Source organism: Ascaphus truei, chromosome 15, assembly GCF_040206685.1.
Source record: "Ascaphus truei isolate aAscTru1 chromosome 15, aAscTru1.hap1, whole genome shotgun sequence".
Lineage (NCBI taxonomy): Eukaryota > Metazoa > Chordata > Amphibia > Anura > Ascaphidae > Ascaphus > Ascaphus truei.
The window spans coordinates 47,877,532-47,901,817 of NC_134497.1; the positions used below are offsets into that span (position 1 = coordinate 47,877,532).

Below are 24,286 nucleotides of genomic sequence, written 5' to 3' on the forward strand. Positions count from 1 at the left end.
AGCGGAGACCTGGGAGGGGGGTGATCTCCTGTGTCTGTCACTGTGTGTGCTACAAGCGTTTGCGCAGCCAGAGCCCCCTCTTATCTTGATTGGCTCTGAGGACAGGGTGGGCTATGGGTGAAAAACACTTGATTGACAATTTGAATTGAAGACATTCAATGTGTTTAATTTCCAGAGGAACAAAAATTGCCCAAATCTTACATCAGTTTAAAGAAGCCAAATAGATGACCTTGTATTTGGCTAGCCACGTAGGATTGCACTGCCCTTTTTTTATTTTATTTTTTATTTATTTTTTTATTTGATTATTTTTTAAGTGGTTCAGTGAATACAATGCAATGTATTTTCCGTCTGTGCAGCGGTGTAGGACTTGTATATAACGGTCTTGCCTCCCGCGCATAGAATCCCAAACTGCGGAGCCCTGTTCAATTTTACTAATCCGTTTCAACTTCCCCCTTCACCCATTTCATTAAATGAAACGGTTCTCTTGTTTTTTTTTCATGACTTTATAACCTGCCTATCAAATGTAACTCTGTGATTTAGAGGCAACCAGTTTGTATGTAAAAGGTCGTGTTAAAGAATGTCCAGAAGCCCCTTAATTATGGGGTGACGGCACCTCCCTGTGTGTGTGTGTGTGTGTGTGTGTGTGTGTGCGCCAGAAGGGCGTGAACTCGAAGAGGAGCTGGCAGGGCGACTCGTTCTAAGAGTAGATCAAGCCAACTCTCCGTGACTATCGCGCATGTGGTGTAACTGGGTGGAATGAGACGAAGGTCACGGCCCTTACAAAATGCAGCAAATGGAGAGATCATACGAGTGTAGCTGTCTGTTCCTATCTCGTATTACAGAGGTTGGGCTGCAGGCAAGGATTCTGGGTAGTGACATGCAAGTGAGCACCCTTTTACAGATCGCAGAAGCCGTAAATCGCTCTTGATTTTATGGTCTCTAACCTGGTAGACATTGGCAGGATCTGCAGTGTGTCTAACTAGGGTGGCCACCTCCAGTCCTCAAGGGCCACCAACACGTCAGGTTTTCAAGATATCCCCGCTTCAGCACAGTTGGCTCAATCCTGACGTGTTGAGAGTACTGGAGTTGAGCACTGCTGGTCTAACTGAACCGTTTTGTGTGTTTTTTTTTAAACTAGAGCGGACATGAGGTTCAGGGTTGGCCCATTCTGGCTTTGCAAACCTCATTTCCAGTACACATGGCACTAGAAGTAGAGCTCTCTTCTCTTTAGGGACACATTGCAATAATTGCTGTAACATGACCGGCGGCAGAGCCGGTTTCTCATTGCCCGGGGCTGCCTGGCAACCTGAACACGTGTACTGTATTGTCAGAACTCTGCCGCTGGCCAAACCGGTTGGATGGGTTCGCTTGATGGGTTTGCTTGACAGCGAGAGGTTTAACGTGCCGAGACACGGCGCAGAGCGTAGGAATGTATTCTATGGAGAGAAAGCCGGCAAAGTTACACAACCCGGCTATGTGTGTGTGTGTGCTGCGTGTAAGTGGGGAATCCCATTCAACTGTATGATGTCTGCAAGGCCAAAGCCAGCTAGAGCAAATAATCAATCCGAATAAATATGCTTGCACATTGTGTGTGTGTGTGTGTGTGTGTGTGTGTGTGTGTGTGTGTGTGTGTGCAGTGCACAATAACGGCTTTCTATTTCATATAGCGCTTCTCTCCCGGTGGATACACAGTGCTTCACAATTAGTGTAGTGCACTGTACGCAGCACACAGGCATTGTTTCACACACCCCCTGCCCCGTTTTTGGTGATGGGGAGATGGTGACTCGCCGAGGTCACAAGGAGCTGACCCAAGGAATTGAACCAGGTTCCCCGGCTTCAATGTCTTTCCTCACTGAGCCAGTCCTTCAGCATAAGCTGAACCCAGTTGGCTGATGGTTATATCACCCAGGAGACAAACATATGAACTGCGTGCCTGCAATTTTGGGGGGAGAATTGGAGAAATTGGACAAATTAGACACTGGATTTATGCACAGTTTGAGGAAAGTGTAGCTGGTTTTGCTCAGAGCAGTAAGTACCACACGATCTTATCAGTGGACAGACCAGAGAAGATCCCAAGCCACTTTGTCATAGCATTAACATGGTCAGCAGCATTTTGTGACAACCCCCTCCCTTCCCCTCTGTCAGCAAAAGGCGCGGCACTGAAACAATCATTTCCCATCATGCTTTCCAACTGTCCGTTCCATTCAATGAGACCCAAAGCTGTTGCTGATCTGTGCTTGTGATTCATGCTGCGGGAATGTACTGAGCGGGGGGGAGGGATTAGAAATACACCAAGCAGTCTGCGGTGAATCAATCAAATCGTGCTAGGTTTATATAGACCAGTGTTTCCCAGCTCCAGTCCTCAGGGAACCCAAGCAGGTCAGGTCTTAGGGATATCCCTGCTGCAGCACAGGTGGCTCAGTCACAATGACTGAGCTGCTACTTGAGCCACCTGTGCTGGAGCAGGGATATCCCTAAGACCTGACCTGCTGGGGTTCCCTGAGGACTGGAGCTGGGAAACGCTGATATAGAGGGCAGAAGGTGATCTTGTACAGCTTTAGGAGCGCGTACGATGGTGTCATTGGAAACTGTTTTCTATTGTATAACGTGTCATAAATAGTGTATAGTGTCATAAATCGTGTTTTAATTACTTGTACAGTCTACGGCACGGTTGGCAAACTCCAGCCCTCTAACAGGCAATGTTGCCACCTCTCTGGGTTTTGCCCTCGTATTTCCGGACTACGTGTTTACCTGGTAAACCGCGGGCGGCGGATACACCGCTTGCTCCGGCATCTTCCCCCTGCAACTCTACTCAATATGACCCCGCGGCGTCGAATGGCGCAGCGTTGCCAAGCCAACGGGAACCCAACGTGACGGCATCACATGACGCCCCGTTGCCATGGCAACTTGACGGCACACTGCATCCCGTGTGGCAATCATGGCAATGTGAATTGAGGAGAGTTGCAGGGGGAGGACGCTGGGAGGACGCTGCTGAAGGTAAGCGCAGCAGTTTAAAGAGAAATTAATTCTCTGGTTTAGCCTTCAGTAGAAGGTGGCAACCCTGCCAACAGGTCAGCTTTTAATAGATATTCCTGCTTCAGCACAAGTGGCTCAATCATTGGCCGTCAACAGCTGAGCCTCTGAGCCACCATTGCTGAAGCGGGGATATGCCTATTACCTAATCTGTTGGTGGCCCTTGAGGACTGGAGTTGGCCATGCCAGGCCTATGTCAGTGGATGTGCGAGACGTCTGATACCGACCCGATCGGTGGGTGAGGATCTCAGAGCTCATCCTCTGTCCGTTTTCTGTTTGCATAGAAAATGTTTGTGGATCTGGTTATTTCGGTACACGTGTCGCGTAAGGACCAGCTTGCATACGGCTCAACTTGGTGGTAAACATTGCCATGGTATTTTGTAAAGGCCATTGCTTGGCGTGCGCTGACTTTTTAGCAAGTTTTAATTAATCTTTGCTAGTTTCGTATTAAAACCTCTCAATACATATTTTCCATTGATCGCACGCCTATCCATTTATTCATACCGCGTTTTTATCACGGCAGTGCTGCAATGAATGAGCGCGGGGCTTTGGGCCTAAAATATTCGTATCTCCTTTTTGTACAGGGTGGGATTGACCATGAAACTAACGATATATTATTTTAGTTGGATATTTGCTGCCTTTTAGGTGTACATGAGTTCCTTAAGTTTTTATTTTTATTTTATTATTTTTAAACTTGATGAGCAGAATTTCTTTTCTATATCGGGATATTGCCACCATGTTTCATTGTGACATCCTCTAATGCTCAACACCGTTAATACCAAAATATTTAGTTACCCTTTAAAAACGTCTTTTTGTGCAATGTGTAGTTTTTTTGGTGCCTGCTATTGAACAGAAATATATCGATAGAAAGAAAATGTATGTCATTATGGGGAATTATTTGGTCTTTCCTCAAGTATATACAGGCATACCCTGCATTAACATACACAATGGCTCCAGAGCAAGTGTGTAAAGCGAAAATGTAGTTACGGTGAAGCACTACTTTTTTTTCCCACTTATCGATGCTTCGGTACAGGTAGGGAGCCGGTATTGCTGTTCAGGACGAGCTGACAGGTGCATGCACGAGCTGCCGTTTGCCTATTGGGAGAGGGGAATCAGCGCGTCATTACTATGGAGGTCTGTAGGGCAGAATAAGTGTCCGTACTCGCGAAGTGAGCGTACGGACACAGAGCTATGGTGCTATTGAAAATTATGTCCTTACTCACGAGTGTACTTAAAGTGAGTGTCCTTAAACCGGGGTGTGCCTGCGCAGCGTTTGAGGATATGTGCAATGATTTTGTGTGGAGTGGTTTTGAAGAAAATGAAGTAATGATGCAGTTGCTGGAATGCACTAAATGTGGCAATATCAAATACAGGTCAAGGGCTGGATTTGTACAAGACGTCTTTTTGTGAATTACACGGCCTCTAAACGACTTATTTGGCATTAAATGTGTTCGTCGAATAAATATAGATAGTATTTTCTAGGACTTCATCGCGTACGTGGGTGCCGAATCAGGCTGGCGTATTTCCTAATCGCTTCACTGCATTATATTCATTTGAAACCATTTGAATAGAACATTTGAGTGTTTTAAATGTTCTTCTCATATAGTGTACGCTACACCCACTGGGGGGAATTTTGCCCCTATCTGAAGAGTACAATATATTTTCTGTCCAGTTGCACAGGGAGAGGAAATGACTTCCCAAACTAAAGTTCTCCCAGGTTAATAATAAATATTGTAACTTCCTTCATATAGCGCTTTTCTCCCAAAGTACTTCACATATACAGTATAGTGCGCAGTACACAGCATTGTACGTAGTATTTTTACACACTCTGCCCAGCTTACAATCTATGTTGTTGGTGCCTGAGGCACAGTGAGATAAAGTGACTTGCCCAAGGTCACAAGGTGCTGGCACTGGGAATTGAACCAGGTTCCCCTGATTCACACTCGGTGTCTTTCTCACTGAGCCAATCCTTCACCCAATGCTCTGTCTGCATATCCATATTGGTCCAAAAAAGTAAACGGAGTAACTGTAGACAAGGGTGATCCATGTTGAATCCTCAAGGGTCGCCAACTGGGAAAGTTGCGTTTACGTTGTCCAACAAGTAATTTAACTGTGTAAGAATAAAGTAAAATATGGCACACTGATTTAACATAAGGTTTTCTCACTGGTGCTCCCCATCCAATCGAGGCTGAATCCAAAAATATGGTAGTAAACAGAAGATTGATTGGAAGCACCAGAGAATTGGGTATATCAAAAATGTTACTTTGTATTTGCTCTGATGTAGTAAATACAATCACGGGGACCCAACACCCGTCAGAGGAAAGGGTTTCGTGCCTTGAAACGTCCCCATGATTCTCCCCGCTCTGATGGATTAAATACAATCATGGCGACGTTTCTAGGCACGAAGCCCTTTCCTCTGACGGGTGTTGGGTCACCATGATTGTACTTGCTCTTAAGCTTTTTTTACATGATTCCTGTGTGCTTCCATCAAACTTCTGTGTGCCATCAGTAATGTAATTGTAATGATCATTAATGAAACGTGGGTTATCACCCTGACATTGGCATGCCTTGTCTTTATAAGCTCTTCAGATCGCTTATTCTGCGTGTCTTTGATGCACAGTGGATGACCAGGTTTTTTTTTTCTCTTCCAGATGGCTCATTGCGTGACCAAGATCCAACTCTCCATATCATGCACGGATTTGTTGGACAAAGACATTGGCTCAAAGTCGGACCCCCTGTGTGTGGTCCTCCAAAGCGTCGGAGACGGAAAATGGGCTGAGGTAAAAACGCTGGGCGTCTCGCCTCTTCTCACTGCTACCGCGTTGCTAGCCGCTTCCCACGTGTGATCAACCCCTGGATAGTCCAATGTTGCAACAAAAATCCGTCCTGTTACTAACATTACTGGTGTAATCCCTTCTAGGACCAAAACAGACAGATTCAAAAGTACACCTACACCCCATTTAGGGAATTACCTTGGTTTTCATGTACTGTAATAATGTGCTTTATGGATCGCCAAAGCTAATTTATCCCAATTGACTTATTCGATTTCCCTCTCTGCCGCCATGTTCAGTATTCTGCATCTCTCCTGCTGTCACCTCCTGTGATGTCATCGATGGCGCTGCTTGTAGCGTGGGCGGTTTGGTGGCAGCTGGAGGGTGTTGTTAGAAGTGTCTTCGGTATTAGTTTCTTTGGCCGTGGTGTATTCCCAGTGCTGGAAGCATGTCGTGCTGGTGGATTCCTTTAGTTGCATTGTATCTTCCTGTCAGTGGAAGGTTCTGTGACAATGTCCGATACCTGGAACTTTATGTAACATAAGTGCCCTCCGGCAGAGGCCCCAGAACGGCTCCCGGTTCTACCATGCATCCTATACACATCATTCTCTTGTAATTACGGTGAACTGAGCCCTGGGAGGGGTGTGCTTTCCTCCGGCTGCTCCTGTCTGTCGGTGTTCAACAAGAGTTTGCACAGGCAGAGCCCCCTGCTCCCCTCCCCCTGGCTGTGTCAATCAAGTATTTTCTTTATCCTCATCAAACACCCCCCATTCAGAAGTCTATAAAGAGAGGCAATTTCCAGAAAAAAAATCAACCAAGTCTTTGCTTTTATTGCTGTAAAATTAGGTTAAGGAAACCAATTGGCTTATTAAACAGTTTACAGAAGGTTGTTTTTATTAGCCAGCTACTTGGGATTGTCCCAGTAATGGAAGCGGGTGTAGCACTCGCTTACTTCCCAGAATTAGGATGTACTCGCCTCTCCTGCGTTTCTTTGCACTCCTCTTTCCTTCCAACCTCTCTAAACCCGAACTCTTCAAAGCTGGAATAACCTCCCACCGCCTCTTTGCTGCTGGTGGGGGCAGCTGGAATAACCTCCCACCCCCTCTTTGCTGCTGGTGGGGGCAGCTGGAATAACCTCCCACCACCTCTTTGCTGGTGGTGGGGGCAGCTGAAATAACCTCCCACCCCCTCTTTGCTGCTGGTGGGGGCAGCTGGAATAACCTCCCACCCTCTTTGCTGCTGGTGGGGGCAGCTGGAATAACCTCCCACCCCCTCTTTGCTGCTGGTGGGGGCAGCTGGAATAACCTCCCACCCCCTCTTTGCTGCTGGTGGGGGCAGCTGGAATAACCTCCCACCCTCTTTGCTCCTGGTGGGGGCATTCTTTGTTTGTAAAGCAGCGCTGACTTGAATTCCAGGAGCTGCTAATTCTGTCACCTGCACCTAATACTTCCCAGTCTTGCTCCTCCCCTGAGTGCCCATTACCTCTTTTTTGAAGGGTATTTCCATATGTATGAGCAACCACTGACAGGTTAGCCATGTAACTGTGGTGAGGTTTGTTTTTCCTGCGTAGCCTGCGCCCTGCGTTCCCATGGCGAGCAGGACACAATCTGCCCACAAAAGAAATGGAGACTTCCGTGTCTGGAAAGTGACCGCACTGTGCCGGAGGGGCTATGGCATTCTGGTACCGCCACCCTTCCAGTTAGGGCCAGCTTGATGTCCATGCCATCGGTGCACTTCACCAAGCCCCGCACTCTTCCCCACAACATTTAAACAAATTCCCGGGAGGGCGTGGTGCCTCTTACTTTCTCTCCGGAGCCGGCATCTCCGAATCCCAGTGAGATCACTGCGTTGGGGGGTAGGAGTGGGGGGGGGGGGGAGAAAGAGAAGAGGAAGAGAATCCCAGTGGGAGTAGACGCCATGACGGTGTTTGTGTAGGTAGGATGGTGGTGGCATCTGCCTTGGGATTGAATCTTTCCTGTGGCATGGAGAAGGGTTGTGAATCTTATGTGGTCATTATGAATTACAAACAGGGCTAGCGAGTGTCAGATAACCTCCCGTCTGGCTTTATTTCCCGTTTAGATGGCTCGGACTGAGAAAATCAACAACTGCCAGAGCCCAGAGTTCTCCACCAAGCCCATCATCGATTACTACTTTGAGAAGGTGCAGAGCATCAAGTTTGGGATCTACGACATTGACAATAAGTCCGTGAATCTGAGCGACGATGACTACCTTGGCGGGTTTGAATGCACTCTTGGGCAGGTACTGCGGAGGGATTTTTTTTTTTTTGCGGGCAATTCTGCTCATATTCCTGTATTATTATGGGAGGAGGTTGAAGGGGGGAAAGAGAGGAGTTATGGGTCGGAAAGAGTCGGGGCAATATTTTAATGAGATGTATCAAAATGTTCCCCTATTACCGAGGAAGTTTCCCTTCTCTCTGCTACTAAATGATCTAAAGCAAATGTAAATCCCAAGATTAACACTTTGCTGCCAGAGGGGCCCGCAACGCATGGCAACAAACTGGTTAACAAGCGGTATATGTTTTTAATGCAAAACAGTTATATGGTTATCACACGTGTGATTGTTGGCGGACGGGTATAGGAGCAGTTGGTACAGATGTGTCTGAACTGGCTTGGCATTTTATGCCGACTTTTGGATGGAACGATCGTCAACAAAGGGAAGGGAGATGTGGGCAGGGGGGAGAGGAATGTTGATATAGAGGATGAGCGAGAGAGGCGTGCGTGTGCGTTTCCACCCTGCAGGAGGTAAGTAAAGTCTCTTGTTCCTCCAGATCGTCTCCAACCGCACGCTGAAGGGACCACTGGAACTAAAGAAAGGGAAGCTTGCGGGGAAAGGAACGATAACGGTATGTTCCGTCTCTGCGCATGCGCTCTGCTTCTGCATGCAGTGCTCTGCTTCACGGAGGCTTTCTGGGAAGGCGGTAATGTCAGACATGAGATCCTCACATAAGCGACCGGAGGGGAGAGAGTTGGTTGGAATATGCAGGATTATTATATGTAGGTTTATCGGTCGTTCATGCTGCAGAGCAGATCTGAAATATGCAACGTGGCATCCAGGGTCTTCGGGACCCAACGGGGTGAAATGGCTATCTGCCAATGACAGCAGAGTTATGGTCACTTGCAGGCTAAGCTGACTAGCCACCTCCCAGTTATATACGGCCAATCAAGCTGGCTGGGGCTCATGTTGGATTTTGCATTACCACTACTCATTCTGCAGCTTTGTGCTCCTTCACTGAAACGCCCCTCCCAAATTCTTATGAGGGCAACTCCTCTCAAACCGTGGTGTTTGGGAGGTAAACGGATGTGTGTTGGCTTCATGGATTAAAGGGGCAATTCCTGGTTGGACCAAAGTGCACCAGTGGTATGTGGTCACATGTGGGTGTTTGATGCCTTTTTTTTTTTTTTTTTCTTCCCCAAAACACCTATTTGTATTTTTGAATAAAACGTTGGTATGTAAACACGTTGAGATGAGACTTGGGAGGGGGTGATCTCCTCCGGCTGCTCCTCCTGTCTGTCACTGTGTGTTCTACAGGAGTTTGCACATGCAGAGTCCCCATCCCCCCCCCCTCCCCTTATCTTTATTGTCTGATAAGGACAGGGTGGGATAAGAGTAAATTAAAACACTTGATACAAACTCTTCCCCCATTCAGAAGCCACATAGAAACGCAATTTGTTATTTAATTTCCAGAACAAAATGAGGCTTATTTTCTTTTGCCATGGTTGGATGAGTTTAGGGTAGACATCCATGTTGCGTTGTTTGCATTAGGTTGTGTGTTTGCCGGCTACGTGGGATTGCGCCTGCTTTGGACAATGGGAAAGACTGGGTGGGCAAAGCAATCCCTATTTTTGCACCATCTCCGGGGTGTTGGCCTTTTGTTTTTTACATAAATATCCTTTAATGTAAAACTTGAAAACCCCTCTCCGCCTCCCTGCCAGATCATCGCAGAAGAGATTAAGGACACCAGGGTCGTGAACTTCGACGTGGAAGCCAGAAATCTGGACAAAAAGGTACGATCGGCTGAATATGCGCCATGAGGTTTACACTTCCGGGTTCCCGACACCCTGTCACACTCCTGCTGACACGGACCCTTCGCTGAAAGAATTGCCTGCAATGTATTGCTCTTCAAAGCCTGGCAGTCTGCTGTCGGTGAAGGGGTTAATTAGACACAAATGAAGGGCAGCTCACACAGGACTAAAGCGTGGGATTGAAGGGTTCATTTTTAAATCGTCCCCCCCCTGTCCCTAAAATACTCTGGAGCCCTGTAAATATATACACCTACATCTGTACCTTTGTACTATATCAGGGGCAGAACTACAACTCCCAGCTGCCCTTGCTGCCCAGTAGAAAGGATCACTGCACACCGACAAGCGCGCACAGCCCAGATCCGATGCTGATCCATGGACCAGTGGTTCTGATCATATTCTTTAATAGCCGCCAGAGACATGTGCTGTCACATTGTTTTATCGAGGCTCCTTTGAACGATGACTTTGTAAGGAAGTCGTTTTGCCCGGCGACTGAAACGTGAGACGGGAAGTATATAGCTTCTTACCCCAGAACCATCCTTAATCCAGTGTATTGTAGGAATGTATTGAAACTGTATCGAATAGGATTAATAAGCCTGCGTAACGTATTGTATGTCTTTATTTAGCGCCATTAATGTAAATAGTGCTTCACAGCAGTAATACATGTGGTAATCAAATAATTAACAGATCATGGGAATAAGTGCTTTAGCCATAAAAGTAACATTAAGGAAGAGGAGTCCCTGCCCCGAGGAGCTTACAGTCTAATTGGTAGGTAGGGAGAACGTACAGAGACTGTAGGAGGGAGTTCTGGTAAGTGCGTCTGCAGGGGGCCAAGCTTTATGTATCATGTGTTCAGAATATCCACAGTGCTATTCATATGCTTCTTTAAGCAAGTGTGTCTTAAGGTGGGTCTTAAAGGTGGATAGAGAGGAAACCTACTCTCTGAAGTCCCTCTCGAGTTGCTGAACCAAGAACAGTTGCGTTTGGACGTGTGAATACAATAGAGGTATTAATTCTATTGTACAAGAGTATGGAACACGGGAATTCTGTCGTGTCCGTAAATAACTCTGAGACCCGCGCGTTTCAGTGCTGGCTTGCTGCCTGTGCTGGCATAGCGACTGTCACGAACGGTCGATTTATCTGGTCTCGTTTAACAATGAACATACCAGTCCACCCCTGCTTACCTTTATCCTAACGCTGGTCTTTCTGAGGGAATTTGTACTGGGGGTTACCCCCTTTTTAGATGTTGTTTCATTGTTACTATTACCTGTATGTCCCACTCCCTGGGCTCTACCTGTTGATTGGGAGTCAGGGCCCTAACCAATGGCGTACAGGGGCCCACCAAGGCAGCCGGCAGCCAAAGTTGGGACCCACTTCCGGTTTCAGACTGCTGGGCTGGCCCCCATCCACCGCCGGGCCTGGTACAGATGTCCCTGTGCCCCCCCATCGGTGGCCTCGCACACGGAAGGCAGAGACTCTGAGACGGGCGCCAATACGGTCGCATACTCGCCCGGAATAAATTGGGAATCACCTTGGACTTGGGAGGGGTTTGATTTCCTCTGTTCGCTCCCTTCTGCCTGTCACTGAATGCAGCGAGTTTGCACAGGAAAACCTCTCCATATCTCTAAGTACAAGATGGGCTATGGTGTAAAAAAAAAACTTAATGGACAAATCCTCCCATTCATGGCTATTGTCCCACAGTCATGCCTACCAACCATTGTGGCCAAGCACTGTCGTCTACTTCACTTATTCCCTCACTGCCGCCTCTTTAAGTTCCCTAGATTGAGCCACTTGTGCTGAAGCAGGGATATCCTGAAAAGCTGACCTGTTGGTGGCCCTTGAGGACTAGTGTTGACCACTCCTGTCATAGGGTAATGTTTCCCGATCTTGTTATCAATAGGACTTTCTGGGGAAGTCTGATCCGTTCCTGGAGTTCTTCAAGCAAGGCGATGGCGGGACCTGGCAGCTGGTCTACAGATCTGAGGTATGGCGCCAGGTGGACTTGTATCAGCCGTGTGATAACGTGTGTATAGTAGGGCAGCCCTGTTGCAGAAGATTGCTGGCCCTTGGGAGATGCGGGTCTTGAGTACTCGTAAAGACTTGCCCAGGTGAGTGGCATCAAACCATCTCCAATTTGAATCCCGTTTCTTCTTGACGCTCTAGCAGCGTCTCTGTAAAAGGGTCTTCTACGCCCCCGGCCTCAACTTTAATTTGTGTAGTACAGTGCCTCAACAACCCTCCTCCTCAGTGTTGTATCTCTAGTACGGAGGTTATTTAGCTTCAATTTTTATTTGGAGGAGACTTGGAAAGGCTTGGCAAACAGGTTGGTGGCACACTAACAAATGTCATCAAGTCCAAAAGACTTCGGCCCATATCTACTAAGCTGTGCTGTACCACATGAGACGCCATGTGGTCCAATCCAGTGAGTGGGCGGTACGATGTCTTCCAGATCTGGGAGGGTTCTTATGGCCCAGCACCGCTTGGGAAATATGGTCCACGTTCACTGGTCCCAGTGAATAATAAATACACCTGGAATACATGATGTAAAGGTCACTTATCTGCTTTGCTTTCTGCATGGATTATCTTCTGTACTACCATTTATCAATTTTTAATCAAAGTAGTGGTTCCTAACTCCATTCCTCAGGGGCCTCTAACAGTCCAGGTTTTAGGATATCCCACATTGGCACAGGTGGCTCAAAGATTTTCACCGAGCCACCTGTGCTCAAGCGGTGATATCCCTAAAACTTGGACTTTTAGGGGCCCCATGAGGACTGGAGCTGGGAACGTCTGAAATAAAGGATCAGCAAAAATTAACCGCCTTGTCCGTCAAATTGCCCCAGCTCGTGGCACCTGAGTTTCAAACGTAGCGGATCCGCTCATATCCTTTCTGCCTCCTCCCCAGGTGATCAAGAACAACCTCAATCCATGCTGGAAAAAGTTTAGCGTTCCTTTGCAAACCTTCTGCGGAGGGGACTTCAACAAACCTATCAAGGTACGGTGTGCACGGGAGCCGATGGGGGTGCAGGTGGGAATCCGGTCCATGCTTAGAATGAAGTAGGTAGTACAAAGAGTCCAATCATTAAGTAAGCAGAAGTCTGGCAGTGCGTGAATAGCAGGGAGTAGTCTAGAGCAGGGGTGGCCATCTCCGGACCTGAAGGGCCACCAACCAGTCAGCTTTTCAGGAAATCCCTGCGTCAGCACAGGTGGCTCAGAATGACTCTAGACCATGGGTGGCCAACTCCAGTCAAGAGCCACCAACAGGCTTCGACTGAGCCACCTGTGCTGAAGCAGGAATATCCTTAAAGCCTGACCAGTTGGGGGCCCTTGAGGACTGGAGTGGGCCACTCCTGGACTAGGAACTTGACTCTAGCACACATGAAATGATCAGTGCTGCTTGTTTGATTTCTACATACGTACATCTTATTACCTTATTTGAGACACTTGGTCCCGGGGGCTGAGCCGCGACTCTCCGAGCTACACAGGCTCGCACTTTCATTTTGAAATGAAAGAATTCTTGTCAGCCAGAAACCATATGGCCACCGGCGTTGGCCTCGCTCTGGCAGAGAATAGAAAGCAGCAACATTACGGGATGGTGACATTTCAGCTTCTGATGGGGTGATCCCTCCGCCATCTTTGTTTTTACTTGGTAGTCGGAGGATCCCCTGAGAGCCGCAGATCAAATTTATAGGGCCCTCTGGTTTATTTAAGGTGGGAACAAAATACGTTATTTTGGGGGGAAAGCCAGCTGCTTTCATTTAAATGAAGGGGCATTGTGGCTGGCTAGACCTTGTACCTTTTTAGTGTATCGAGGCCAAAGAGAACAATGAGGAATTGGGGCCCCTGACAATGTGACATTACAGGGATGGCTAGGAGACCGGTACCAGGCCTTCTTCATATAGAACAAGACAAACGCCATGTATGCAACACGCCATACAGCTAGAAATAAATCCCCTTCTATTTTTACATTTGATAGTACATTCTCCACCAAGAACTCTACAGAGAAGGAGACTAGATCAGGCACTGCCTAGTTGCTGGTCCTGTCGCCGAAGGAGGTTTCTAGTATCCCCCTCCGAGTTCAGAGAGCGTTAAGATCTTCAGCGGTGCATGTGTTGAGATACCGTCCATGTAGGGCCACGTTGACAAGGCCGTTTCTGTCGCTGGGAAACACCTTCCAGCTCATGGACTTGATGACCCCCAAGTGTGTTCCAGCACCGAAAATAAATATTGCCCATAATACTTCTGAGAATAAGGGGAAACAAAAAGAGCATACACATGCCGTGGGTTTAATTATTTTATTCCCGCTGATTAAAGCAAGAAAATATATATATATTTTATTTTCCTAGTGGGCATCCATGTAAAATAAAAATAGATTGAGCCCGTTTAATAAAGAAAAGCCTTCTGTGTTGTGCTAGAATCTGTAACCCTCCCCCCTCCAGGAAAGCACAAGACTGGAGACCCTTACATTACTGTGCTACGCAAAGCGAGAGTGGAAATGTTTAAACCACTTCAGTGTAATCGACTTTCTTAGAAAGCTCCAATCTTTGGATTACAATTTTGGACACCACTCCTTAGAAAAGACATTCTGGAACTACTGTAGAGAGAGTGCAGAGAAGAGCCACCAAATTAATAAAGGGGATGGACAATCTAACTGATGAGGAGAGGCTAGCTAAATTAGATTTATTTACATTAGAAAAGAGGCGTCTAAGAGGGGATATGATAACTATATACAAATATATTCGGGGACAATACAAGGAGCTTTCAAAAGAACTATTCATCCCACGGACAGTACAAAGGACTCGGGGCCATCCCTTAAGGTTGGAGGAAAGGAAATTTCACCAGCAACAAAGGAAAGGGTTCTTTACAGTAAGGGCAGTTAAAATGTGGAATTCATTACCCATGGAGACTGTGATGGCAGATACAATAGATTTGTTCAAAAAAAGGTTGGACATCTTTTTTAGAAAGGAAAGGTATACAGGGATATTCCAAATAAGTATTCATGGGAAGGATGTTGATCCAGGGATTAATCCAATTGCCAATTCTTGGAGTCAGGAAGGAATTTATTTTCCCCTTATGAGATATCATTGGATAATATGACTCTGGGGTTTTTTTTGTTTGCCTTCCTCTGGGTCAATAAGTATAGATATAGGATAAAGTATGTGTTGTCTAAATTTAGCATAGGTTGAACTTGATGGACCTACGTATTTTTTCAACCTCATGTACTATGTAACTATGTAACTATGTAACTATGTATGCCTTGGCTGCTGCTAGCAGTGAATGTAGCTTATCCAGAGAAGGTAGAACATGGCGGCACTCCAGAGGTCCTGATTATTATAAAGTGACAAATGTATTAAAAGGTGATCGACGTTTTGATCCACAACCTGGACCTTTACCAAGATGCTTAAACGGATAATAAATGCTGGGGGTGTGTTCACGTGAAAACACGTGTTGCGTATTTGTGACGCCAACATTTGAATGCGCGATTGCTTTGCATCCATATCTTAACAATTGTGAAACATCAGAAATCCTGTATTGTCTTAACCCGGTGTTCTAAGTACGGCAAGAGTGTAACAAAGAAACAAAACTAACACACAACTAACGACTGTACGTCCAAAAACACAACGTGGTTAATGCATCAAATAACCACAAACACAGATGAGTGCCGAGTTACTACATAGGACTACATTTTTTCTGATGCGTGTTTCACAATTATTGTTTAGCAATCACGTATTCAAATGTTGGCGTCACAATTGTTTTCACGTGAACACACCCGCTCTTTACCCTATTTAAACAGCATTAATTGTCTCGATTAAAGTTCCAAATTGTGGATGGGAATGTTTCACTTCACGGCTTGGTAAGCATGGGCCAGAGTCTTTCCGTTGTGTGGCTTTGGCTAAGAAGGGCAGTATAATTGGCTTAAAGAAAATATAAAGAACAATTATTTGAATGAAACTGACCCAAATAAAATAGACATGAACTGCTCTTTACACACAGCAAATAAGTGGAAACTTTACAGATGATTAAATCGTACTGAGAAAGCGGATTTGCATGAATAAGTTGCTGACATTTTGATTTTCCAACTCTTTAGAAACTGTCACTTTAGGCCACAGGACAGGGGTTGGGGCACTAATCCTCCTATTCCAAAGTGCAGCGGGCAGAGTGTTACCCAGGGAAGCATCAAGGATAGGGAACTTGGACTAGGTCTGAACAGTGCTCACTATTCGTTAAAACTGAAGTGCTTTTATAGACCATTGGGTAATATTGTTCATTACTGTGTGTGTGTGTGTGTGTGTGTGTGTGTGTGTGTGTGTAACAAGAGGTAATATTGTGCACACGCACGTTCTCTGCACATAAACTTAATGTTTGCATGAAATTGCTTTTGATTTGATAATCACAGCTCATGTCAGCAGGATTCATTGATGTCTTTTCTACTACTGTATTAGGTCACCGTTAGTGATAAGGACGACAACTCCAGCACTGATTTGATAGGGGAGTTCACATGCGACACCACGAAGCTGCTGGCAGCGAAGGAGCAAGTGGTGAGCCCTTCCTAGCGCCTCTCATTCTAAGCATCTGTCTCTCTCCCTTTTTAGGTACACTGTACCGATTATGATAGCGATGGGTCTCATGACCTGATAGGGGCTTTTGAAACTAACTTGTCACAGCTGCAGAAAGCAGGAGAAAGCTCTCCGGTGAGCTCAATTTATTTTAATTTTTTTTATTCCGCAACCCCCAATTTAATCAAACCGCTTAACAGCCCCTGGGAGCACGCACCTTTTTTTTCAACGCTCGCCTAAAGTGCTTTGACTTTGCTGTTCTGAATGCTTGACACTGTACTTGGTGCCACCTAAATCCTTTCTTAAAGGAGCAATCCCACTTACGGCCGAAGTGTACTAATGCAAGTGATCTGTTTAAATGGTCAGTCCCACCTAATGTCGGGGACATGTTTAATGGGCCACATCTGACACTTTTTAGATCAATTTTTTAGATCATTGGTTTAACACGCTGAGCTGAGACTTGGGAGGGGGTGAGTTCCCCTGGCTGCTCTTTCTCTGTCACTGTGTTAAACAGTTTGCACAGGCAAAGCCCCCTCTCTGCCCCTTATCTTTATTGGCTCTTGGACAAGGATAGGGTGGGATAAGGGTTAAGAAAACAATTGGTTTACAAACACCCCCCCCCCCCATTCAAAACCCCTAGAAATACAATTTGTAATTAAATATGAAATAAACAAAAGCAGTCATACCTTTTGTTATTGGTGTGGTTAGATTTGTTTAGGGATGCCAATTACGCTGTTGAACCCTTTTACTAAAGGTTTTTTCTGGCCAGCTACATGGGATTGCAACTTTAAGCACTACCTGCACCCTTATTAATTGCACTGTGTTTGATCGCCAATGATATCCTGTACAGCATGAACCCCGGGTGTATGGAACGGTCTCGCGGGTTAGTGTAATACAGGGGCGGCCAACTCCAGTTCCCAAGGGCCAGCAGCAGGTCAGTTTAAGGATATCCCTGCTTCAGCATAAGTGGCTGTCAGGGATATCCCTAATACCTGGCCTGTTGGTGGCCCTTGAGGGCTGGAGTTGGCCGCCCACCGGTTACTGTCATTTTGGACTCATATAAAGGTCAATTGTGTAGGACTTTTACCATATGATCAAACACAATTGGACACCTCGGCAGCATCCTAACCCCGTGTGCTACCTGTATCCAAGGATTGTTTTTATCCTTGAGTGATAGACGTCCCTTAGACTTAATATGTGGGGAAGTAACTGTGGTGGGTCTCACGCTGCATGTTCCTGCGTGGCGAGTGAAGCCTATTTCAGGTATAGACTTTCAGTCGTTGGTTGGCAATCGCGGCGGTGTCTTCACTTCCGTAGCGATCCCGCGGCGGTGACTGCCAACCAACCACCGGTACGTCCGCAGAGGTTCCGGCGTGCCAGGGCCAGTGACGTACCAGGCACATCCCAGCGCCACTGTAAAGGTTAACTCGATGTAATAGACACATTTCCTAGAGATGGAGCCAGCAACTAAAGAAGCTCATTTATACTTTATTTAAAATCAGCCATAAAGTGATAAATCTCACGTAAAGCTGAGAATCCGTGGCGGGTACGTAGAGTTTTGCAGCCACAGACCCTTCCCTGAAGAGCTTACTATCTAATTTGTGGGAGACGGGGGTGACGTGCCTTAAATGCCACTTAACAATGTATACGGTAGATCCCCGTCCCCAGTTCTGCTCCTTAAGAGATTGCATTCTGATTATAGGTTATTTTTTGGGGGGGAGAAAATTCAGTTCTCACGGAATAAACTAGAAGCCCGTTCTGTAAGCCCGAATAGAACGGGGTGTGAGATTTGGTGCAGCGTCTGGACGACCTCCTCCTGCGTCACTTAGCTGTTTTGTCCCCTAATTACCCTGCATGTTCAGTGGGATTCTGTGTGTGGGGCTTGGGGTAGTTTCGTGGAGCTGGCGGGGTATGTAATACTATCCGGAGCCCAGTGCTGCTCCCCTGGTGGGGGGTAGATCTGAAACTGTTTGCCTGCAGGTCCGGGCTTAAAAGACAAAGCGGGTCTTGGCTGGAAAATGGGAACGCAATATCCGCACTGCTCAGCATTCCTTCCCCGCTTTGCACTATACCCAGCTGCATACGCCGTGTCCCATCCCACGCGTGTGTGGTGCCGTGTCCCATCCCACACGTGTAGTGGTGCCTGCTCCTCCAGGCAAGGCGGCAATTAACCGTAACGGTGCAAGTCCCTTTAATGAGACATTCACGCAGCAGACGTTTGCCAGGGTTATCCGCTAATTACCTACATGTGGTTCTAAGCAATGGCTGTAATTCATTCACGGAAACGGATCTCCGGTCCTCAATGTTTGAAATAAGTAGCTAGTCTATATTTTGGGGGAACCCTCGCGAATAATGCGGTGTATCCCAATACATCCTTCTAGAGGAAGGTCCCTTAATTCAGATGGCTGACTTTGCTTATTCGGTCTGCACCCTGCGGCCGATCTGGCTTTTTTTTTGACCGAAATTCCCCATTGAGGTCAAAGACCGGGTGTAGATGAAGCCCCGACTTCCGACTTATTGTTCCCTGTACATCCCACAGCCCTTTTCTTACGGGAAATACATGAGCTATAAGGCAAACCTGTGCAGACTATCCCAGTGATGTTATTTGGGCGTTGGTTCTCTGAAGCTTTATTGGGTTGGATGTCCATCCTACCGCACTGTCCTTCAGAATGATATTCTTCAGGAGTGGGGGCCGTGTAGTTAATGCACCCCTGAGGAGTAGTGTTGGGGTAGGGTTTTGCATTAGAGCTACTAGTTTTTTTTTTCTACACCATAAGCAGCTCTATGTAAAAGGACAAATAAAGTCCTTCCGATAAAGCGAGAGCCTTAATTATGTGCTTCCAGGCAGCGCCAAACAGAGGTACCTCCAACCAGCCGGATATTTACAAATGAAGAATAAAATAATAACATGCACTCACAAAGGAGTGTCTTTCATAACCGCTCATCTGAAAGCTTCCTGCGGTAACGTCCCATGTCCTCCTCGTGTTGGGCCTGTGTCCCACCTCGCTTGGGCAGCAGCGTTTCCGGGCGCCGGCTTTATAACGTCTCTAGGGAGGGTTAATCCATTCTCCAACGCGTTTCACAAAGCACTCCTCTGCTTCTTAAGCTTAAGTGGTTCCTAATTATTTCTTTTATTCCAGTCACTTATTTTAAAAAGCAATTAGTATAACTCGAATAAATTATTAGCACCTACGCTCTTGGGAACCACTGGAGATTAATAAACGGATTCTCTTCGCTTCCCACACGAGCACTTTACGCTAAATGTGTACACCCCAAATACGTTGCTGATTTTTCTTTACATCGGACGTACCATAGGAGACATTTATCCCATCAAAGTATTAACTGTAGAAGTTCATGATAAATGTATTGGGATGTCCCTGACAGAAACCATACACGTTAAGGACCAAAACGGCCCCTAAAATGGGATTTATAGAACACCAAAGCACGTGATAGAGGTTATGCAACAGTCTCTCTGGGCTTTGTACAAAAGCACCAAAAGGAATTACTAACTGTACAGACTGCCTGGTTTTGGTTAAATTTGCATATTGATTTCCGCTTTTTATTGCATTTTAATTCTTAATGTCAAATTATTATTTTCATTTCTATTAGTCACTAACTTTTAGTGTGTGTGTGTGTGTGTGTGTGTGTGTGTGTGTGTGTGTATAGTCAGAGCAGTTGGCACTCCTATAGGCGTTGGTAAGCTGTTGGTGCATGTCCTATATAGATAATATATTCATAAGTTACGGTTCCGAGGTCTTGTAATCAAGAGACGGCACTCTATGAAAAAATAATTAAACTCAAGTGTATTGGTGATAAGAGATGCATCAAAAAAAACAATGTTTCGGTCCTCCAAAACGGGACCTTCCTCGCAAAGAAGGTGCATCTCCCTGAGGAAGGTCCTGTTTTGGAGGACCGAAACGTTGTTATTTTTGATGTATCTCTGTTATCACCAATACACTTGAGTTGAATTATTTCATAGAGTGCTGTCTCTTGATTACCAGGCCTCGTAACGTGTGTGTGTGTGTGTGTGTGTGTGTCCTTTCTTTTCTTCTTTCAAAAGAAACTGTTTCAAATGTTCTAGATTTTAATATTAATTAGGAATTAATTTTTTGTAACAAATTACATTTTTTACCCTTTAAATGTAAATGTTTATTTAAATGTTTACTTTATAAATGTAATTTCATTATACATTTTTACAAAAAAAATACCTTCAATACTTATTAGAGGAGTGATTGGATTACAGGTAATCGCTAGGCGGGTGCTATTTACAGTAAGGTCTGTAGAGAACTGGTCCTTTAGCCCCTGAGGAAGCTAATGAGCGTTCTGCGAAACGCATTGGGTAGCGGATTTTACTTTCTAGATGTCGTACAGACCACTTCTGAAAACATGGCTGCCGCATGTATCGGAGCAAGGAGGCAGACAGCGTAAACGTGCAAGCACGTGAACTGCGGGAACGCGTTTAGAGCGATTATGAAAGACTTTTTTTTGTGTGAAAAGATATACCTGCGCAACAAATTGTAACATTACTTGGTGATATAAATGACTAGTGTATATACACCATAGTAAAAGTTAATTCATAAACACTAAAAATTAACCATGAATAGTGCACTCAAAATGAAAAAACTTGACATTCAGCCATGTAAGATGAGACGGTCTGCTGCTCGTCAAAGTTGATGGCTCAACACCCTATAGAAAGCATGTAAAGAAAAGACAGTGTAAAAATGTATAATTATAGTAAAACAATGAAGTGGTATGATATGCACATACAGAAAAAATTAATTAGTTAGGCAGGGCATGGTTAGGGTACATGTTACCGCACAGATGTTTAAACGAATCCACATGGTGTATATCGGCCGCCCTCATTGGTTCCCACTCCGGTCGCTGCAGAGCTTCTTGTACAAGATGAGCAGAGTTCAGATGTAGGTTCTCTGTCCTGGAACACGCCTGCCGGGTACAGGGCTCACGGTGTGTATATCGGGAGCTGCGGCGATCCGACGGAACAGTCTAACCCCACCCTGCTGGCTCCCGGTGTGAGCCACGGCGCTAACGGGCGATAATCTGACGTCACGGAGTTGCACTGTACCCGGCGACCAGCTCGCGCTGTCTCAGGTAATGTAACGCAGGCTGACCGGACAAGCTTCAGCACAATAACGGGCGATAATCTGACGTCACGGAGTTGCACTGTACCCGGCGACCAGCTCGCGCTGTCTCAGGTAATGTAACGCAGGCTGACCGGACAAGCTTTCGTTGGATTACTCAACTTGAGTAATTCAACGAAACACGTAGGAGTTTTTTTTAACTGTATTTAGCAATTGCTTTGCTCCCCGTTATTGTGCTGAAGCTTGTCCGGTCAGCCAGGAAGCTCACACAGGGAGCCAGCAGGGTGGGGTTAGACTGTTCCGTCGGATCGCCGCAGCTCCCGATATACACACCGTGAGCCCTGTACCCGGCAGGCGTGTTCCAGGACAGAGAACCTACATCTGAACTCTGCTCATCTTGTACAAGAAGCTCTGCAGCGACCGGAGAGGGAACCAATGAGGGCGGCCGATATACACCATGTGCATTCGTTTAAACATCTGAGCTGTAACCTGTACCCTAACCATGCCCTGCCTAACTAACTAATTGATTTTTTCTGTATGTGCATATTATACCACTTTACTTTTGTTTTATTATAATTATACATTTTTACACAGAGGACGTGCGCTGTCTTTTCTTTACAGGCTTCTTTTTGTGAGTCCATCCGTTCATTCTTCCTTTGCAATAAATGGTTCTGCGCTGTTCCACGTGCCCCGGTTCTGCGCTGTTCCACGTGCCCCGGTTCTGCGCTGTTCCACGTGCCCCGGTTCTGCGCTGTTCCACGTGCCCCGGTTCTGCGCTGTTCCACGTGCCCCCGGTTCTGCGCTGTTCCACGTGCCCCCGGTTCTGCGCTGTTCCACGTGCCCCCGGTTCTGCGCTGTTCCACGTGCCCCCGGTTCTGCGCTGTTCCACGTGCCCCCGGTTCTGCGCTGTTCCACGTGCCCCCGGTTCTGCGCTGTTCCACGTGCCCCGGTTCTGCGCTGTTCCACGTGCCCCGGTTCTGCGCTGTTCCACGTGCCCCCGGTTCTGCGCTGTTCCACGTGCCCCCGGTTCTGCGCTGTTCCACGTGCCCCCGGTTCTGCGCTGTTCCACGTGCCCCCGGTTCTGCGCTGTTCCACGTGCCCCCGGTTCTGCGCTGTTCCACGTGCCCCGGTTCTGCACCTTCTGTTGGTTACCCGGAGGGGTTGGGCCTGCCAGCGGTTGTGTAATAGCCTGGCACTTACACACCAGAAACCCAGTGGGATACACGGTGTGCCTGAGAGCGGGAGGGAGGCTGGGGAAGCGGAACCGTTTAGAACCACAAGACGTTAACGAACCTCCCTCTGCACAGGTGGAGTTTGACTGCATCCACCCGCAGAAGAAGCAGAAGAAGAAGAGTTACAAAAACTCTGGGGTTGTGCGGGTCAAGTCGTGCAAGGTAAGTCCGGCTGAGCCCTACTAAACAAACATAATAAGGAGCAGTTCCCGGTTTTGTTTTTAATGTACCCGGTGCTGTCCACCCCGCCCACCCCCAACCTCTGTTTACGAGATCTGTAGCTTTTTGTGCCATTGGGGCACAATGACGGAACAACACCAATGAAACGGCGAGAAGTTCTCTCCCGGCTAAGCTGCAGATTGCTATTTAGTTGCCGGCCACTTGATGGGGTTAAACAGTGTTGGCCCCAGTGGCGTAGCTAGACAGGCGCAGGCCCCAGTGGCGTAGCTAGACAGGCGCCGGGCCCAGTGGCGTAGCTAGACAGGCGCAGGCCCCAGTGGCGTAGCTAGACAGGCACCGGGCCCCAGTGGCGTAGCTAGACAGGCACCGGGCCCCAGTGGCGTAGCTAGACAGGCACCGGGCCCCAGTGGCGTAGCTAGACAGGCGCCGGGCCCCAGTGGCGTAGCTAGACAGGCGCCGGGCCCCAGTGGCGTAGCTAGACGGGCGCAGGCCCCAGTGGCGTAGCTAGACAGGCGCCGGGCCCCAGTGGCGTAGCTAGACGGGCGCAGGCCCCAGTGGCGTAGCTAGACAGGCGCCGGGCCCCAGTGGCGTAGCTAGACAGGCGCCGGGCCCCAGTGGCGTAGCTAGACAGGCACCGGGCCCCAGTGGCGTAGCTAGACAGGCGCCGGGCCCCAGTGGCGTAGCTAGACAGGCACCGGGCCCCAGTGGCGTAGCTAGACAGGCGCCGGGCCCCAGTGGCGTAGCTAGACGGGCGCAGGCCCCAGTGGCGTAGCTAGACAGGCGCCGGGCCCCAGTGGCGTAGCTAGACAGGCACCGGGCCCCAGTGGCGTAGCTAGACAGGCGCCGGGCCCCAGTGGCGTAGCTAGACAGGCGCCGGGCCCCAGTGGCGTAGCTAGACAGGCGCCGGGCCCCAGTGGCGTAGCTAGACGGGCGCCGGGCCCCAGTGTTGTAGCTAGACAGGCACCGGGCCCCAGTGGCGTAGCTAGACAGGCGCCGGGCCCCAGTGGCGTAGCTAGACAGGCGCCGGGCCCCAGTGGCGTAGCTAGACAGGCGCAGGCCCCAGTGGCGTAACTAGACAGGCGCCGGGCCCCAGTGGCGTCGCTAGACAGGAGCCGGGCCCCAGTGGCGTAGCTAGACAGGCGCCGGGCCCAGTGGCGTAGCTAGACAGGCGCAGGTCCCAGTGGCGTAGCTAGACAGGAGCCGGGCCCCAGTGGCGTAGCTAGACAGGCGCCGGGCCCCAGTGGCGTAGCTAGACAGGAGCCGGGCCCCAGTGGCGTCGCTAGACAGGAGCCGGGCCCCAGTGGCGTAGCTAGACAGGCGCCGGGCCCCAGTGGCGTAGCTAGACAGGCGCCGGCCCCAGTGGCGTAGCTAGACAGG

At 47.9% G+C, this 24,286-nt stretch overlaps 1 protein-coding gene across 6 annotated transcripts in view; it reads left to right on the plus strand.

Annotated features, from left to right (window-relative positions):
- The window catches only part of CPNE1 (copine 1), a 153,796-nt gene that overhangs the window by 111,474 nt on the left and 18,036 nt on the right, over positions 1-24,286 (plus strand). For 5 of the 6 annotated variants that reach the window (XM_075572561.1, XM_075572563.1, XM_075572562.1 and 2 more), the window contains 8 exons: positions 5,685-5,813; positions 7,884-8,063; positions 8,593-8,667; positions 9,758-9,829; positions 11,745-11,828; positions 12,747-12,836; positions 16,435-16,533; positions 22,805-22,891. In XM_075572561.1, the coding sequence (XP_075428676.1) occupies positions 5,685-5,813; positions 7,884-8,063; positions 8,593-8,667; positions 9,758-9,829; positions 11,745-11,828; positions 12,747-12,836; positions 16,435-16,533; positions 22,805-22,891 (816 nt within the window). Of the gene's footprint in view, positions 1-5,684; positions 5,814-7,883; positions 8,064-8,592; positions 8,668-9,757; positions 9,830-11,744; positions 11,829-12,746; positions 12,837-16,284; positions 16,381-16,434; positions 16,534-22,804; positions 22,892-24,286 lie in introns of all 6 variants that reach the window. The other variant, XM_075572567.1, reaches the window with a different exon arrangement.